The sequence below is a fragment of the Clinocottus analis genome, unplaced genomic scaffold, assembly GCF_023055335.1.
Source record: "Clinocottus analis isolate CAN_PGR_092001 unplaced genomic scaffold, fCliAna1.0.p SCAF_9, whole genome shotgun sequence".
Taxonomy (NCBI): Eukaryota; Metazoa; Chordata; class Actinopteri; order Perciformes; family Cottidae; genus Clinocottus; species Clinocottus analis.
In genome coordinates this window covers 4852055-4871168 of record NW_027176251.1, presented here as the reverse complement: position 1 = coordinate 4871168, position 19114 = coordinate 4852055, and the positions used below count along the sequence as shown (strand labels likewise).

At 40.7% G+C, this 19114-nt stretch overlaps 2 protein-coding genes across 5 annotated transcripts; one reads left to right on the top strand and one right to left on the bottom strand.

Annotated features, from left to right (window-relative positions):
* Window positions 1-725: 725 nt before the first annotated feature.
* cep72 (centrosomal protein 72) lies at window positions 726-6220 on the top strand. The gene is made up of 14 exons (XM_068570653.1): window positions 726-816; window positions 1026-1153; window positions 1377-1569; window positions 1638-1746; window positions 2387-2538; window positions 2624-2682; window positions 2777-2819; window positions 3539-3673; window positions 3785-3966; window positions 4094-4187; window positions 4275-4453; window positions 4550-4676; window positions 5218-5329; window positions 5436-6220. The coding sequence occupies exons 1-14, from the start codon at window positions 741-743 to the stop codon at window positions 5494-5496; spliced, it is 1650 nt and encodes a 549-aa protein (XP_068426754.1). The 5' UTR covers window positions 726-740; the 3' UTR covers window positions 5497-6220.
* LOC137781723 (tubulin polymerization-promoting protein) lies at window positions 6173-18983 on the bottom strand. Of its 4 annotated transcripts, none has more exons than XM_068570656.1 (5): window positions 18828-18961; window positions 13331-13414; window positions 12372-12707; window positions 8340-8493; window positions 6173-8254 (listed from the first exon to the last, which is right to left on the bottom strand). In XM_068570656.1, exons 2-5 carry the CDS (start codon window positions 13342-13344, stop codon window positions 8045-8047), a joined length of 714 nt encoding a protein of 237 aa, XP_068426757.1. In that variant the 5' UTR covers window positions 13345-13414; window positions 18828-18961; the 3' UTR covers window positions 6173-8044. The 4 variants fall into 4 exon arrangements, with proteins under 4 accessions (XP_068426757.1, XP_068426758.1, XP_068426755.1 ...); XM_068570657.1 differs by lacking the exon at window positions 18828-18961 and adding an exon at window positions 14278-14394 and having other exon boundaries at window positions 13331-13411; XM_068570654.1 differs by lacking the exon at window positions 18828-18961 and adding an exon at window positions 14054-14217 and having other exon boundaries at window positions 13331-13411.
* Window positions 18984-19114: the final 131 nt, after the last annotated feature.

Genomic DNA, 19114 nt, shown 5'->3' with positions numbered 1-19114 from the left:
TATGTTTCTGTACATCATCTAGCATTAATTGATAAATCTACCATAGTTTAGAAAAGTGTTGGTACGTTTCAACATCATCTACCTACGTTGAAGCAATGGTGAATAGCACCTACCTTAAAGAGCTTGTAAGAAGAGTACAATGCTGTGGCAGACAACATGATGTTGGAACAAGATGTTGTGACCCACTCTGTGAGACAAGACGCCATTGATCCGGGGGACGAGTGGCACTCCGGTCAACACGAACAGCAACAGAGCATGTTGTTTATAATGAATGTGTCTAAAGTAAGTTACTGCAACTGTTGCACGAGTCTGAAATCGGATAATATTTCATAAAGTCAGCTCAACACAAACACCAAACTTTGGGCAGGAACACTTGCAGGTTTGTTTTGATATGTGACGTAAAGTCCGGATATGGATAGTGCGCATGCTCCAAGAGATGCATTTACTGCGCCTCGTAAACTCTGTCACTATAGCAACGGTGATACGCGCAAAATGTACCACGGGCTTTGTAAATTAGTGTTATTTTAGTAATGATATAAAGGTTTTTCTAATTTTATAATGTGATTTTACTTTTTTTCATTTGAGGCTGTGCTCTAAAAATAAATGTGAATTGAAGGCACATTCATATCTATCAGTATGGCAAACCGGATTTTTTCAATAAAGTAAAAAATAATGCATTATGAAGTGTCTGATTTCCTTCGACAGAAACGTGCCCTGAAGGCAGCTTCAGTTCGAAAAGTATGGCGGCGGAGTGTTTGACAACCATAACAGAGCAATGGATACGGGAGAGATTACAGTTAAAACATCCATGTCTCGGTAATATTATGTCATGGTCATACACATGCTGTGTTGGAGTAAATATCAGTTAAATCGCAGTTTAGCTTTTGTCATATAAAACAAATTGAACTAGCTTAGCCAGTTACTTTACCTAAGCTAACGGAAGCTAACAAAGCAATTAGCTAGCTAACTGTTACCTGCGGCAAATGATTCAGCGCAGTCTCATTTCTACATGAAACTCTTTACAGGTGATGTCCGCTCACTGAGCCTCCCGGGAACGTCTGAGGAGAAGATAAGACGTCTGGGAAACGCACTTAATAACTTTGTTCGTCTTAAGTCTCTGGACCTCTCCTGCAATGCGCTTGTCTCCATTGAGGTAACGCTATGGGTTAATATATATATATATATATAACGTTATATATTCTTAAACGGAATGCTCTGATTGTGGTTGTTGGTGTTCAATACAATTCCACAATAATGGAACTATGTTACAAGTGAAAAAAGTTCAGTTATCCTCTTTTATTTCCTTTTTGGTAAACATTGTTATCAAAGTATCTTGACAATTCACCCCCTTTTCATACTGTATGTTTCCTCCCCAGGGGGTTCAACATATGAAAGTGCTGGAGAGGCTGATCCTGTACTATAACTGCATTCCTTCCCTTGAAGAAGTGAAAGTGTTGTTTGAGCTTCCAACTTTGAGAGAGCTTGACCTCCGGCTCAACCCTCTGACCAAACATGACCCACAATACCGTCCTTGTCTGGTGCATGCCATGCCCAACTTACGTAAACTAGGTAAGATATAGCTGTCTTGCCCATATTTCGCTCACCACACCGTAACTAATTGTCCTCTTGCTTTCAAGATGGTTGTTCAGTCAGAGACACAGAGCGCAAAGTTGCCATAATGCAGTTCTCCTCCGACCTTCTACCGCTGCAGAGAAGCGTGTCTTTGACTCGGGTTGCTGAACAAAGGTACACTGATTTTGATGTTTGCTTTGTCTTGAATAGTATGGGGAAGGACAAAAAATCTTTGGGGATGTTTGTATGAAGTTTGGCCCCCAATAAAGACAGTGACTTGGGTAATTATAAAGAAAGCAGTTGTGTGGATCAGTGTAGAGCTTTAGAGCACAAAAGAGTTGAAAACGAGTTGACAACCCCTCTGAAAAGTGAATCAAAGGAGAAAGTGCCTGAAACCTACTTCTCACATTATTATCTCAGTAAATTAACTCTGTAAAGATTATTTATTAAAATTGTTGTGTTGTCATCTTACAACTTTATCCCTTTCACAGTGTGCTTTCAGTTTATGAAAGTTAATTGTAACATTTGGGTGGCCCATGAATATCTTACTCAGTGTTCAAATTGTACACCTAGCAATTTCTACACCTTGTGCCATTTCTGGTTGCAAAAAAAGATGATGCCAAAGGCCAAAATGCCAAACTCTATGCCTAAAAAAGGTAGTCTAATTGTGGACGTCACTGTGACTACATCCACTTATTATGTACAGTCTGCGGTTAAAACCTTGGGTGACAAAAACAGCCACTTATTTTCTGAATGAATTCCTTTCTGACATATGCTGGAGTCATATCTTTACTGTCTTGCTTGTTGTTCACAGAAGCAGTAATAAGAGACTGGCTTTAGTTGATCGCTTAACCAAGAGGCTCTCTCTCCTGACCGACACTGATGATATTGTGTTGAATTTTGTCGCGACGAATCAAGGAAACCAAAGTGCAACTCAGGCCAACTATGTTCTCAAGGAGGCGAAAGGTAAGACGTCAAAGTCTAAAAGCTAATTGTCAATTTCGTTTTTGTTTTCAAACTTTTATTCATTTTAAACTGTCTTCTGTCTCAGAACCCACAGAGGATGAATCACAAGACTTCACAAAACAGAGGAGTTCAACTCCAAAACAGGTGATTTTTATTTCACTGTAGGTCAAAAAATATGATCAGCTATACATTTACATTATCATACTTACTGAATGTGTCCCTCTTTTTGTTTTTTTAGGGAACGGCTAAATCCATCCTCAGGTATCCTCCCACAAAATATGGTAAGTTTTTGCTGCTCTTTTTACAGAGTCAATTGGAGATATGTTTCTGGTTTATTTTGAGGAAGACGACGACAACAGTTGTAATGATGGGATAACACTCTGGGGTTCAATGATGACGGTCTCCTCTTCAGTCCCAGCTTCATATGGATTAAAGATATTGTGTTCCACAAGCAATTAATCAGAAAATCTGTTATTTTGACTTGGGGATTTGGGGAGTAGGTAAGCAGAGCTGGGTGAACACAGGATGTAATACTTTGTTTTGAAATAATAAAGGGCACGAAATCAGTTGTATCCTGACCATTGTTCTGTCTTTTCCACTAGGTGGAGACATAAGCCAATTATTTATTTTCAATCGTGCACATCTAGTGTGAATGAGTGATTCATTATGTCATTTGTAATTTGAGCAGATATCACAAGGTTCAAAGTGCCACACATGAAATAACCTTCTCATAAAAGAAGCTCTACCACAAACACTGTAATCACTTTTGGCCACTTTAATTACATTCTTCTTGTGCAATATGAATACATTTGAATACTTTTTGTATTACTCCATCTGTATATTTATTATTAATATTGTATTCTTCTTCACTGTTTTTATGACTGTTTATTTATATTACTTGTTTTTTTATTTCCTATTCGGCTCTTGTGTGCACTGCTGCTGTAATCCCACAATTTACCCACTGCGGGACTAATTAAAGATTATCTTCTTATCTTATTAGAAGTCACTGAAAGACCAAAGGTGTCCTTTGGCCCCTATGTAGAGAAATGCAGACCTGTGCCTGGAAAACAAAAGCAAAAGGACTTCCCCAAACAAACCAGACGCACAGCCAAAGGACATTACACCCCTAATCCTGGTAGGATTAGCATCTGTACTTAATAAATTCTGTTGTCAGACTTTAATATACACACGCAAATACACTATCTTGACATGTTGTTAAATGTGCGTTTTCAATGTTTTAATCCAGATCAAAGTCATGGTCCCAGTTCCTCATTAGCTAATATCCGGCCTCCCAGTCCACGTCGTCCTGGTTTGAATTTGTCTGACCTCTCAAACCCCATTTTACATCCTCCAAGACTGGCCTACTCCAGCTTGAACAAGACTGAGGCGGGCTCCAGTCACTCACAGCAAGGGGAAAGGAACAAAAGGGTGTGAATTCAGTCTAATTAATATTTCACATACCGAATCATTATTATTTTGTTCCCACGACTTATACACATCATATTTGAGTTTTTGTTTTTTCTCTCATGTGAAGTTCTCTTATCTCACCATGCAGGGTAGTTATAGGAAACCCCTGGAGATGCTCCTCAACCTCGTGGACAAACACTGGACCGGAGAGAGGTCATTGCATCATAACAACAACTTCCTGTGTGAGTTGGGAGTTCGGTTTGGAGGAATGTGGTATCTGATGACAGGAGCTTGAAGATAAGGTCTGTCATTTCTATTTGTGGCTTTAGCTCAAGCGGTCCAGATCCTCTCCATGATGGAAAATGATATTTCTAGTCGGGAGGCTGAGGTCAGGACCTTAAGACGGGAAGCTGATGCGCTAAACTTTCAAGCGGCTGCACAAGAAAAAGAGCACAAAATTGAAGTCCGTAACCTCTCTGCTCAGCTGGAGACCGCCTGCAGTGGTGTTGTGAGTGGATTCAGCATGAGAAAACAATGTTGATCTTAAGGTGGCCCTGTTGGTTTGGAAGAAATCACTGTATTTATTGACTTTTCTCTACAACAGGGAAAACTAAATGAGCAGCTGAGGATTGTCTTGGAGGAAAACGTCGCTCTACAGAAACAGCTCATCAAGTTAGAACGACAGTATCTCAAGTCTATGATGAAAAGCTCACCTATTACTCAGATTAAAGGTGAGTGTGAATGCCAATTGGAGAATGTACACTGCAACCATTACCATTAGAGGTTACATATTTAGTCAATAAAGTGTGGGTGGGTGTGTGATTACAAAATGGAAATAGTATAGCACCTCAACAAACCTGAGAGGACAGTCCATCAAAACTCACAGACCAGGCGATGAGGGCGTTACAAAGAGACCACAGATGACCCTGAATAAGCTGGAAAGCTCAATAGCGGAGATATAAATAAATTGGACTTTATTTACCTAATTATGTGCTTTCTGATGGTAATTGCAAGCACCAGGTTCCATTAAGTGGCTTTATATCAAACTGGGTGAATATATGCTCGCACCACACCCCATAATCTTTAGAATTTTCCCCAGTTCACTTCACTAATTTTGACCATGTTGTGTAGGCCCATTACATAAAATCCCCCAAAATAATATTTAAATTGCAGGTTGTAGTGTAACAATAAATACTACTTTTTCAAGGCTGAAAAACTGACAATTTTGGCGTTTTTGTTACAAACTAAAATGTTGTACTTTCACATTCCTAGAGGCTCAGACAGAAGTGGAGGAGCTGAGGAAAGAGATCGAGGGGTTGAAGGTCAAGGTGCAGGAAGCTGAGAAGGTCAACAATTTGTCAAATATGCTGCAAGAAAGCCACAGGTGAGAAGTCGGGCCATTTTACCGTTGGCACCTGGTTTCACTTTCCACACAACCACAACAGTGAACCAGCCCCACTTTGCTGTTTGTGTCTGCGTATGTACTGCAGGTCCCTGGTGGCTACCAACGAGTGTTTGCTAGCTGAGCTGAAAGGAAGTGGGGAACTTTGAAGCGGAACTTGAACGAAAAGAAGCACAAACGTAATATTAGCATTGCATACGCTGCCTAAGGCCCAGCAGTTACAGACAGTTTTTTAAAAATGTTTTACTTAGAATCACTGCAGTGCACATTTCATTTCTGCATGTTTTACGTTTCTTGCCAATTTAAGTACACGTTTCATTATTTTTTTTAAAATTTTGAATCCGTATAGGCTGCATTTGGTTGATGTAAACTGTAACCAGGAAAGGCAATTCATTCAAGGAGGCTTGTGTATAAGTGTGTGACAGGGTTGTTATGTTAAATTAATTTAAGGGGGAAAAATGTCAGCGAAAAGGTCATATTTCCTGGATCTGTGGCAAGATTGCGTCTCTCTTTTTTTCTTTTCTTTTTTTTTAGGTCACTTGTGTCTCCATCTGCTTTGTACGCTGCAGTGGAATGAATGCATCTAGATTCCAGCTGCACTGTGACTTTATTTATACCTCTGCCTTCCGGGCTGGAAAGCTACACACGCACGCACGCACACACACACACACACAGATGCACTTCCCTTTCACAAACACTAATGCAAGACCTGGCAAAACGCGGATGCTACTGCATGAACTGAGTGTCGGTATTGTTTTTATGTGAATGCTAAGGTCGAAGATCATTGCTACTGTCGGGGAGTTTTGATGTGTTCCCAAAAAGCCATAAGAATATAAAACATTGTGTTTTCACTGACACCCGGTAGCCGGCTAAGCTGAGGTTCTGGGGTGTGTTTTTTTTATTTTCAGTAATGCATTACAAATCATGAACACACATTAAAAGGTCTATAGAACAAGAACACCCTGCATGCACTGGGGCACAATAATACATTAAGTTATTAGAAAATAAGACAATGTTGTTCCTCCACATTAAAGGTGCACGGTATTTGGCATTAAGCACAGAAAACAGATCAAGCTACTGCAGCAGACAAAACAAACGCACTAATAGCTGCTAGATTTGCATTGATGCACGATTCTTCATCAGCTGAGGCTACTGGTAGTGTGTGACATAAACACTGTCACTATGTTGGAAAAATATTGTACAAAAGTAGATTACTTTGCAATTTTTCCCTTTTGTCTCACACAGAATGTGAGTATGCAACAGATAGAGAGACCTGCTTTTGTGTTCAGTTGAATTTGTGCCTTGGATGACCGTACCACACATAAAAGGTACTTTAAATCTTTACCAACAGACAAATATAATAGCATTGGAGCGTAGCTGACTTTGAATGTACAAGTTAATACATATTGATTTCAAGCAATACAAGATTTTATCATGATCCCACAATTTCATCACGTTTTTTTTTTTTTTTTAGCATTCAATTATTTAAGTCTGTCCTCACAGAAGTTCAGTAAGATATGACACACTCCTACTGTCATCTATATGCTTCTGAATCAAATGCAATATACATAAACATGCACAAAGTACAGCAATACAGCAAAAACAACATATGAAGCCAGTGTTTTAAATTAAACCATGTGGCTGTAACTTTCAAATATACACAATCTTACCACAAATATATTAGAACTTACTGTATGGAAATATTAGTAAAATGTTAAAAATACAATCTTGTACAACTGAGCTCGTATTTTGTGGTTAGAGCTTCCTTCAGCTAAATACACCAATTAAAAAATCTAAATGCATGTTGGCAGAATGGTTTGTTGTCTGAATAAAGATGGCGAAAGAGAAAATGGATTCTCCTCTTGTATTTTTTTGTTGTAAGCAGGCATATTGAAAAGGTTTGCACGGTAGGGGTTTTTATGTGTTAAATATATTCACAAAAGTAAAATGATATGGCAAAAGTCAGTTAACTACATTGTGTCTTTGTAAAAATGTTTAAACAAGTTGACAAAACCCTTAATATATTTTCTTGGTTTGAGCTCAAGGCAAATTATTCAAATGACAGTGTGAGGTTGTACAATAAAAAGAACAGCAGATTTCATGAAGACTTAAGTTCACTAGTAGGGATGGCAGACAGACACTTAACACGGAAGATGGAAAAATGCAAGTTTTCAAAAGAAATAAACACTGTTATAACTGCGTCTCTGTGAAAAATGTGGCAATTCTTACTGGACTTATTAAAAATGCATTTATCCAGGCCAGTCTGGGATTAGAAAAAATACCATTAGAAAGTGCATTGTTGTTTATTGATCAAACTCTTGTCGCACATTTGTTTTTCGTGGCATGTTGTTCATTGTGCTCAATAAATATAAGGCCCTATCGTAACAACAAAGCTTCAATATTCATAGCGTAGCGGTTTTCTCTCTCGTTCTCTTCAGTGTTTGGCAGTAACTTGCAATCAGACAGGAATGTACCAGCTGGTGATGACTTGGTAAAAATAGATGTAAACAGTTTTCCAGTTCTCACACTTCTCAAGGAGAGGAACTCAAAAACATCTCTCTCTCACACACACACACACACACACACACAGACAACAAAGATGGGTGGGAAAATATATGAAATTCTATTCTTTTGTGCTTTCATTTAATAGAAAATTATCATAGTAGTTGATCGAATGTTTATTTCCTTACGCTCCCCTCACATGGGTTTGCCCACGATGGGTTTATTCACTTTCTTTTCGTATGACCCTCGATGTTTGTACCCCGAGACGTATCCCGAAGTGTCCACCATGTCCACTCGTCCCGCCTTACCCTTTCCGCGACCGGAGTCGTCAAAGCGCTCCTTGTGTGACCCTGTGAACTTGGTGGGGTCCGTGAGACGGCTCACTGTCGGGGAAGCCACGGCTCTCTGCGAGGCAGTTAAGAAAACGTCTGAGTTCATTCTGCGATTGCTGATATGAGAAGATAGTCATTTTTACGCTTTGGAGTCTTACCGTGACTCCTGCGATGACAGGCGCTTTGCCCTCAATCAGCTGGAAGACCTCTGCCTCGGCCTCCTCTCCAGTCTTTTCTTTATATTTCTTCCTGGCCAGCTCTGCGAGGGCCACCTTGAACTCGTCGTATGTGATGGTGCGACAGGATTTCTTCCTGAAATGTAGTTGGAAAAGTTGCTTAAGGATGGGAAAACACTTGACAGCACATACAATCCCAACTACAAAAAAAAAAAAAAAAAGATCTCAACTGTGCCTCCAGGGGCAGAAACGTGGTATTCATGCTCTCTGTGTCAACTTTTCTCCAGCCTGTCAGAGTTTGAAAGCTTAAAATGAGAGCGGACAGTACTGTACACAGAGCCATGTGTGATCACTTCAACATGGCAGATGTAAGACAGCATGGAGATGGTATCCTGCTGAGATAAACAATGAGAAACCGTTCCCTGTTTGGATCTCGTCTCCCTGTACCTCACTGTTGTCTGAGCAACCGGACCGACTCATACACACGGCTGTATACGTGACCGTGTCTTCGTATCGTGTATCACATCGGGTCCAGCTGTGGCGTTCAGCCGCAGTCGTCGGGATGCTTTTCATTCCAGTTAGTAACTTTTAAATCCCTGTATGATCATATATCAGATCAAACATTATCAGACGCACAACAGATCATCATCATCATCAATCATTCTGCTTCTCAGAGTGCTCCAGTTGTTTAACCAGCCGTTTGCCGGCTACACTTCCACGTAAAAAAAAAAAGAAAAAAAAAAAAAAAGTGCATAGTTACACAAACATGATTGCCGTGGTGATAAATACCCTAAACAACAGCCAATAAAGCCCGCAGTCTTCCTGGGCAACCTGCTGTCATAGCAACAAGCTACAGTAAACAAGGATGTTAGGATTTATTATTAATTTGACTCATCCAGTGAGAGGCTTTGTTTGGACGATCCATCAGTGTTGAACATTTGAGAACTCCATTCCTTTGCCTGTTCCGTGCTGTCTATTGTCAGAGCTTCCAGCAGCCGTTTCTGTCCACGGGAGACAACTGTGTGTCCTGTGCAGGGTTATTAAATTATCCAAAGTAAAAGTAAGGGATTAAGGTGTGTAAATAAGCAGCTAATCACGGTCTGAGGAGGCTGCGATAAGGATTAAAAAGAACAAAGGTTAGAGCGTGACATGAGTTTTGTTTTAATCCCGCACACTACGATAGCTGGCCTGCTGTTTATTACAGTTCAGCCATGTGCAGCATGATCCTCATGGATCGGACACAACATTAGTTGAACGAATTCATTTCATGCTAAAATGCTCCTGCACCGCCTACGATCCTGTTCAGCGATGAGGTCATACAACCGGAGACTAAGGAAGGAAGCCACCGTAATAAGACCATGTTAGTAACTAATTAGTCCACACCAGGTTTCTTCCTCATCCATAGGTCATGCTGTGGTGTTCTGGCTCCAAGCAGGCAGACAGCACAGCAGACCTCCATCAACGCAATAAATACGGATTCATTGGGCCGTGCCGTCATTAGCCAGCGCTCATTAAGATGTTACATTTTCCGTGTGCAAGGAAAGAGCGTTGACACTGATTAAAAGGAAAGTGGAGATCTGCATCTTTGGCATGGCAGCTCTGCTGGCTCAGTCGTGCCTGGGAGTCAGAAACCACATGATAACGAGCCCCTCCCCCCCAGAATGAACCTCTTTCTATCCTGCAGCTGACTCTGAAGGGTTCACATGCCACACGCTTTGTCCAGATTCTACTGGACGAGCCTCCTCGACACAGCTGCGGTTCAATATGCCCGCGTGCCATCTGAGCATCTAATGTATACAACATTGCTCAAATTGAGCACATTTCTAAATATTGCTCTCCGATGGAGTGAGATGTAAACAAGCCCAAATCCTGCAGTGAGCTTTAAGTTTACGCTCTAGTTTTGCGAAGAAAAATGTGCACAACAGCCAACACGAATGCTCATTGCCATGCTAACTGTGCAGGTGACTGACGGCCCTGGAAAACCTTCTACAAGACATTGTGACTGAAATAATTAAGTTGCTTATCATCTTCCAGCAGAGGATATTTATGATAAAAGCTTTGATTGTCGTCAAACATGTAAGTCTCTGGCGTCTTAAGCCACATGCAATTGTGCAAACAATTGATTAAATACCTTTAGATATCTTTCTACATGACACACAATCAATCAGGAATTGAAACCTTACAACATTTCTAACCCCGTCTGTAATAAGTAAGTCATACTTTTGTGGAGATACATTTTCAGGAGCTCGTGCAGCTGCTTTTTGAAATACTGCATTTTTCCTGAACACAGTTTTTTTCCAATGAAGACCAGAATAAACCGTTTCAAGTTGAAAGATCACACTAAAACCATTTTGGATTCTCCTGTATATAAGTGTGTACACAAAGTGACTGAGATTGAACTACAGTTACACACCAGCGGGAGATGGAAAATTCACTAAATCAGTGTTAGAGTCACACTCCTGACGAGCAGATGATGAGTGGCTTCACGCTTCTTTTCTGGTTCATAACGTTCAACCAGGATAACCAAAAAATAAATAAACAAAAAGCTGCTTTGTGTATGAAATAAGAGAAACAAAACAATCATCCGCAAAAAAAAACCCAACCCTGTACAAACCCACATTGTAAAAGCCCTGACCTTTCCTACACCAGCTTTATTATGTGTCACCTTACTGTATGTGGCCAACTTGTGGCCGCTCTGTTTTCCTTAACAAACATTACACTGTTTTCTAGCTACAATAAAAGTCAGTTAAGGAGCCTGACATGACTCATGATGAATTGACAACAGCGTCATAAGGAAAAAACTCTTTCACTCGCTGAAAGGGAGTCCTGCCTGTTGGCTCAGTCTTTCTGTTCGGCTGTGACAGTTTGCTTGCTGAACCAGTGTCTTAAGAATAATCCAGCGGCAGCATTAAACTCACTTTGAGTGAGTCTGTCTGTTAAGTCTCTTTGAGGAACTTCATTCATTTGCTCAACCCATCCCCCAAAAGGCCGCCATTTTAAAAGTTAAAAGTTGATACAGGATCACATTTTAAATTGGAGTTTAAAATTCTGGTGCAACACAATTAGATTTGAGGTTTGAAGAAAAGTTTAAATTGAATATTTCTTTTTTTTTTTGGCGAGTTTGAAAGGTAAACCATGATTTAAACTAGTTTGTTAATGAGTCCTTGTTGGTGAAAGCCAGCCTTGATGTGATGGGGAAGATATCTACACACATCTGTCAGCGTGTTATCGTCCCATACATTCGGTGCACGTGGTCAATGTTAGCACAGATGTACAGATGAAACTGTACTGTTCTTCTTTGGTGGAGTAAAATTGAGGTCACGGTGTATTATTAGATTATACTTCACGAAAATAAAAGGATGAATCAATCTGGCTTAAGGAGATACGGGATGAGCCATCATGGCCTCTTGCTCTGGCTGCTGCTTCTGATTTACAGCCGAGCCAACTTGATGTAAGAAACAAAGGCATCTTCCAAAAACAATGCCTGAAAACAAATTAAGTAACTACAACATATGTGCCTCAGAGCTATTTCTATGACGCTCATGCCAAATTTCAGTCTGACAAACATTATTGTTTGCGTAATATTCCATTGGAGCGAGCACGAATGAAACGGTGGACATCTTGAGGAGGTGTTATTAATAAGGTTGGGGTCTGTTTTACTTGACTGTGTGTGTAAAGATGATACTACACATTCAATTCTTTGAACACTAATTAAATACAATAGAGACATTCCTCCAGAGACAGTTTTTCTCTCCACTCCTGCGTTCTTAACAACAATAATGGGACCATGTTTGCACCACTTTAGGAGCCTTTTGAGCATGCTGATCGAGGTGACTAAGCCTGTCGTCATCTCAGCCGCTGCAACAGTGAAGTTACACTGTAGCGAAAGAATCCTGTCGTGGCATGTCTGTTACAAGATCTTAGCTTCAGATGGTGGAAGACTAAGTAAGAGGAACAGATCTTTGGACAATAAAAGGTATCTTAAATAGCCTCACAGAAACAGTATTGCCTTACTTGACTTTGCTGAAGACGATGTCAACGTCAGTGAGGGTGATGTTCTTGCCGTCAATCACTCCACAGTCCTTGCAGAGCTTGGACCAGTTCTTGCCGTTCATGTCCTTGCCGGTAGCGCGAGTGTCGGCGTGGATGGCGAAGCGGCGAAACGACTCTTCCAAAGCGGTCACCTCCACTGGCGTGGACGAGCCCGCGCCTCCATCACTGGTCCCATTAGACTCAGTCGAGAGCCTTTTGGACAACCGGTCTCGGGACTGTTCACTGTGCGGCCGTAAAGGGGCCGAGCTCGCGTTAGGATGCTTGGCTGTCTGGACTTTAAAGTCGTCTATGTTGTCTCTGAGGGGTGGAAAAAATACATCATGCACGTGATGCAAGAGCTGTACATGGCACTTTCCAGTTAAGGTGATATAATGGAAAATGTAGTACACACTGAAGCCACTCTTTTATAGCACACAACTGAATATCCAAAACACAAGAAGACCTATTGGCTTTACATCAAGGAACAGCGGTGAATAATTAATATCAAGATTTACAGGAAACAGGAAGGAGTGGATCACAATTAACAGATTCAAGAGAAAAGGGACATGTAATCACAGTCTGTACAGCAAGGAGGAGGAAAAACCCTCAGATCTAACCCTGTTCTGCAAGATTCGCACGAGACAAACTCTTCTGCAGAAAGACGACAGTGTGCCATGTCTCAAAGTCAAGACACGGCTTGTCAACGTGTCTTTCTCTTTTTGTAAGCTACTTCTGACACAATTACACTCTTGAAGGTGTGTTTTTGTGCTCACACTGCCTGTGAATGGGCAGATGCTTTGCGTGTTCTAGGACAGAGGTGAAGGATTTGAATAGTAGAATTCAAAAGGTGCACAAATCAAGAACCAAGAGAGCAGATGGATATTTGAACTAGAACACAAAATGTGAGGTGAAGGCTCATACCATGACTTCTAAAAACTTACTTCTGGTCTGCCATGCTTGTGCGGGAATTTGTTTCCTTCTGTGCAGTGTTTGGATTGGCTGACTTTTGTTTTCTCTTTGTGCTGTGGAAAAGATGAGAACGGAGGTGAATACTGTGAGAGGACGTGTCTTCATGTACGCGAGTGCCAGAGAGTGACGGGGAGGAAACAAATAAAATCAAAGCAATAAACACAGCAGAACAAAAGGTACAATATTCCACTCGTGTGCTTGTCGCTGTTTAATCGCGCTCCAATAAAAACACAATTATTTATGACATAATGTGTAATGCAGTCTGAAACACTGACAGAACTAAGGAAAACCTTGAGATTGAAGTGAATAATAACCAAAGAAAAGGAACAAGATCAAACTCCTCATCAACTCCAAATGATCCCCAGATAACATCTGCCTTTAAGCAGGAAGCTTTACTCTGCCTTTGTTAATTGTTGGATTTGCACACTGAGCAACTGGAGATGATTTCATTCAGTCTGAGTTCAGGGATTCCTCTCTAAACACATCATCATCCTGACGTGCATCTCTTTGTATAGAGCAGCAGCATTTCACCATCAACACAGCCTCAGACTTAAACCACAGCTGAAGTGCTCGCATTAGTCATTAAGGTAACATTACTCGCAAACAAAATAGAAAAAAACAAAACCTTCTGCTATTATTTATAGGAAAATGTAAACCAGAACTATATTTGTAGCAAGTGACGGTGCTCTGCTCACCTTTCAGCTGTTCCCATACTTAGCTCAGCATCCTTAAAGGACCTGTCTTGCCATGGCAAAGTACACCGTCCTCAACAAAGTCTCTCAAACCGGTAGCTGCATTAAACTAGATACAAACAAGACGCAAACTGGAGAGAGATCCCGTGTCCAGTGGACCGAACCGTCTCCGGCTACCAAAGTTTCAAGCAAGTCCCTCAAGTTGCCAATGAAGAGCTTTCACTCACCCCCAGTGGCACCGTGTAAAGCGCAGGGTTGTGGACGCTGTGGCCAACAATTACAAATGTGACCTTTGCTAAGTACAGTTGACACTTGAATGGGTACAAAAGTTCCAAGATTGACACTGCACAAAGCCATTATAATCAGGATGTCAATTCTTAGAGGGGGGGGGAGAAGAGGTTATGAATGTGTTTGAATAATGGCATTGAGAGCAACAGACACTGGGAACCCATTGTCTGTTGCTGGAGGCTTCTCTGTCTGACCCAGGCCCATTTCACCACACACATGGTGACATCGCAGAGGACCACTATTCATGGAAGGGGTTTTGTAGTCATATGTCATCGAGGACTCAGGCCAAGACAATCCAGACAGACTTATTGAGGTTGTCGAAAGCTTAATGTTTAATTTAGCCATTAACAAAGTACAGATAAAAACATGGTTACATATCACCTTTATTAATAAAAATCCTATGATCGATCTTTGTAAATGTGCCTATTTTCAGTGAATATGTCACATTAGCACTCAATGCTATGGGTATGCTGTGGTTATGTGCTGTGGTTATGAATGGGATGTTACCATTTATTGTCTGTTTTAGTCAATCATTTTATAACTTACAATAAGTTACAATGTATTATTTGCTCTTTGAGCATTTTAATGTTCAAAATAAAACAACATTGCTTATGTGTGGAATAAGTAAATTAATTAAGTTATAACATAAAATAACATGCTTGTATATCAATGCAACTTATCTGAATAAATAATCAAGCACCAAATCCAATGATATTTTTCTTTTTTCTCAATCATTCAGTCTATAAAATGTCAGGAAATAATGTTCACAAGTTAATATCTGTAATATACGTGTTTTCTACAACAAACCGCCAAATACCCCCCAAAAAATTCGAAACAATATACAATTTGAAATAATATAAAACATAAGCAGCAAATCGTCACATATTATGCTGCAACTGGATGATACCAAATAATGTGCATATTTTCATGATAAAATAAAGAATTATCAAAATTGTTAGCAATTGCCTTTAGATCATCCCACGCTGAGGTTTTTAATCAGGCGTTTCACGTACAAATATATGTTTATGTGGGCGATTTCCTGATCTCTAATCAATAGAATCACACTTTGATTTAAATTGTATATTAAAAATTATATTATTACAACTAATATTTATAAAAATATATAACATTGAGGTTCCATCATTATTATTACTAACTGAACAGCACTTTGTGGAGATCCACATCCTTTCAAATAGAGTAACTACTTGCTGTGTGTGTGTTCCTTTGTGTTAAAGGACAGCAGCAGCATCGGTGTGAAACAAAGGGATCTTTTCACTCTCTCTCCTCCTCCAATTTAGAGTCAGTAGTTTCAAGTGTCCAAGTATTCAGTACAACAAGCCTCCTCAAGCCACATCATGTTCAATACATGAAGGAGAGGTCATTAACGCAGTGCAGTGGCCTGAAGTAGAACACATACACTGAGATGAAAGGGAAATAGAGTGCTTGATAGAATAGAAACTCATTATGACTGCGTAGGACGGAGTAGAGACCATTTGCTGCTGTGAAGCTGCTTTACCAACACAGTGATTTTGGCCAAATTCCAAGTGTGATTTTTTTTTTTTTTAATGAAACCATTACAACCATCGTAGTAGAATGGTTTTGTCCTGTGCCCTTTTTTTCTGCCCCACTTTTCCACATACACACAAGAAGCCATTTGGTTAAGGGCAGATCTCCAGAGACAAATCTGTAACTGGATGACAGCATGCTTACATACGCTCGCCTTCTGGCAATACACTGCACAGATGAGTGCTTTAACCATAAATTGACCCATTTTGAACTGCGTCTATTCATAGCAACAATACGCAGCCATGGCTGGAACATTCTACTCGTTCTCAAAGGGGGAGATCAGCCGGTAGACAACATGCAAGCTGAAATACCCCAAAACTGAACTGTTTTTCGACCGCTAGTTTGGCAGATGGCATTTCGCTCACAAAACGATGGCGCTGTTGTCAGTGGGATGTGAGTGTGTGTGAGAAGACAGCTTGACAGAGGCCTGCTCCTGTGTCGGGATGAGTGGGCATGCAGAGATCTGCTTTCCATCGAGATCACTGTCCTTTCCAGACAGATGCTCAGGGATGTGACGTGTCGGTCAATCAAGAGACCGCCGTGTACATTGAAGCCACCAGTGTCCTCAAAACGTGTCTCCATCTATAGTCCACCATGTCTACCAGCTTTCTGCTGCGTGCACTAGTGACTACTCCTCTATGACATCCCTCCATTATTGCCCTAAAACTATTTAGTGAGCCACAGAGATGCAATGATTAGTGGACTATTCTATGAGATCACCGGAAAAGGAATTGACAACTATTTTGTACGTCATCCTTCAGGAAAAACTAACAAACTTGATGGTTCCAGCTCCTCAAAATTTTGAATTTGTAATTAATTTTACTATTTTGGTCAGACAAAACCAAAAACTAGGTGACATGTTCCTTCATTACAATTAACATGTGTCTTCTGGATTATTTTAACACTTGTGTGGGTGTAAATACTGTATATATATATATATATATATATATATATATATATATATATATATATATATATATATATATATATATATAGTGCATCCAACATGCATTATTATCTAGTGCATCCAAAATGCATTATTCCTCTGCAGAAAATCGATCCCAATGAACGTTTACTTAAAACTACAGTGCGCCAGCTATTTAAAGAAAATATTTGTCTCTTTCCAAAAAAATAAAATGCGACATTATGACCCTTTCTTCATAATAACATCTTCAGTGGAAACTATAGGTGTATGGAAGACCTATCCTTCAACATGATCTGTTTTCTGACACCCCTCAATGGAATCTCTTAACCATTTCCCAGTTTGGCCACAGTCCCCCACCCTCACTCTCTCCCAAAGACATAAGGAGATCGGGTATGACATCAGCAGGCTGCAGACCGGGTCTGAGGTCATCACCACGCTGTCTCTATTCAGTCCTCGCCTCCCTAAAACCCTTTAACTGCTCGGTGAGTCAAAGATCTTGGCAAGCATTGAGCAGTAGAAAAACAAGATGTTTGAAACAAGCAGCTACAGTGGTTATTGTTGGCAGCAGCAGCAGCAAGCCAAATAGAGGTATAAGGCAGTGTAAAGACAGCCATGGGGTCCTCATGCAACCCTGCATTTGTGAGGAACACATGATGCCACAAACAGCATAAGTGTCCCTGACATGGCTCAGATGAAGAGAGGCCTGTTGATCCAGCAGCAAATAAGCTCTGAGTTCAGTTCAAGATTTTTTTATTCGGACTGTGTTGAATAATGTCTTTCTTAGTTTATTGAGATGAGTCATTTTAAAGTCTTTGTAATGACAAAGACATGCTATCTAGTGTCTTTGTTACAACCATATCTTCCCCAGCAGCCACACACACACACACACACACACACACACACACACACTGAAAAACAAAATGCAGTTAAACACACAATAACTCTACCCTAATGTTAAGGTCGAATTTGCTCCTTTTTGTTGAAAAGACAAGGCTGTCGGACGGACTGCAGCACCTCATTTTGCCCAAAAGCATTCCCTTTATTTTGGAAACCTGACCTGAATTTGAGTCACCATAAACAAAATAGGATAATTTACACGCTGAGATTAATTGTTTGTGACAGAACCCAAAGGCCCTTGGACCAATGCAATGAAAGCTACAGTGAAATCTGGGCCAAAGTCAGTGACTGTTTTTTCTTCTCATGCATACCTAATTGAACCTATGGGGAATGCCATTACAAAACCATTGACTAAGAGAAAAAACACATATGTACTTCCTTAGATGTGCTGTCTTTGAAAGGCCTCCTAATATTATTATCCCTATGAGCAATTCACAGTAGATCAGGATGCTAATAAAAGAGGGCGTCTATTTTTTCATGCATAATTATGTAACTACCAAGACATAAGCCAGCAGCAGCTTGGCATGGAAGCTGCAGCCACTTGCCAAATGCATTGTCATTTTTTCTGAGCAGTAACCTTGCTTATTGGAGAATCCCTCACTCTGGCGCTCATTGAGCCCGCTTAAAAAAAAAAAAAAAAAAGATCAACAGAGGAGGAAAAAGCTCTTGTTTGTGTTTCCAGACATGGCTGCAGCCGTGTCGGTGCGAAGCATGTTACATAAACTTGCAAATGCCAGATTCGAGCGGAGTCCACGTGATCAGTTTGTTATTGTCAGCCCCTGATGGGTGTCTGCCAATGCAGAACATGGCATGATAGGAAAATGCCCTTTCAAATTTGACAAGCAGCGTGCTGTCACGCATCCTCACAGCTTTAAATGCATCTTATGTTGTGAATTCAGTGGCGCACAGAAAGCATGCAAAGACATGACAGCATAACAAAGATCACCTCCAGGAATCAGATGCATTTTGTGTGGGCTGTCGTACAGTCATCGAAATCTTCATCTGTCATAATGTAAATTCAAAAAAAACATGCAGGTCTAGCATGCGCCAAAACAAGCAACACATCAAGAAATGATGGCAAATGAACTTCTCATCACCTTGGTGAGGTAATCCTCCAACTCCTCGTTCAAAATTCACAAAATCATAATTGCGCGTCGCGGAGTCCTGAAGTCTGTTTCCTCCCCGCTGCCTGGACTCAAGTCTGCTCGACGGTTCGGTCTCTCCGAGATGCTGAAGAGAAACCAGCGCTCTGATTGGCTGCCTGCGTGCGCGACGAGCTGTCTTCTCCTCGCCTCGTCGGTGTTGTTGCCTGTGATGGTGCCACAGTGCTCAGTGGAGCGCTCATAAACAAGCGGTCGGAGCTCGGAGCATCTTTGAGGTGCTCAGAA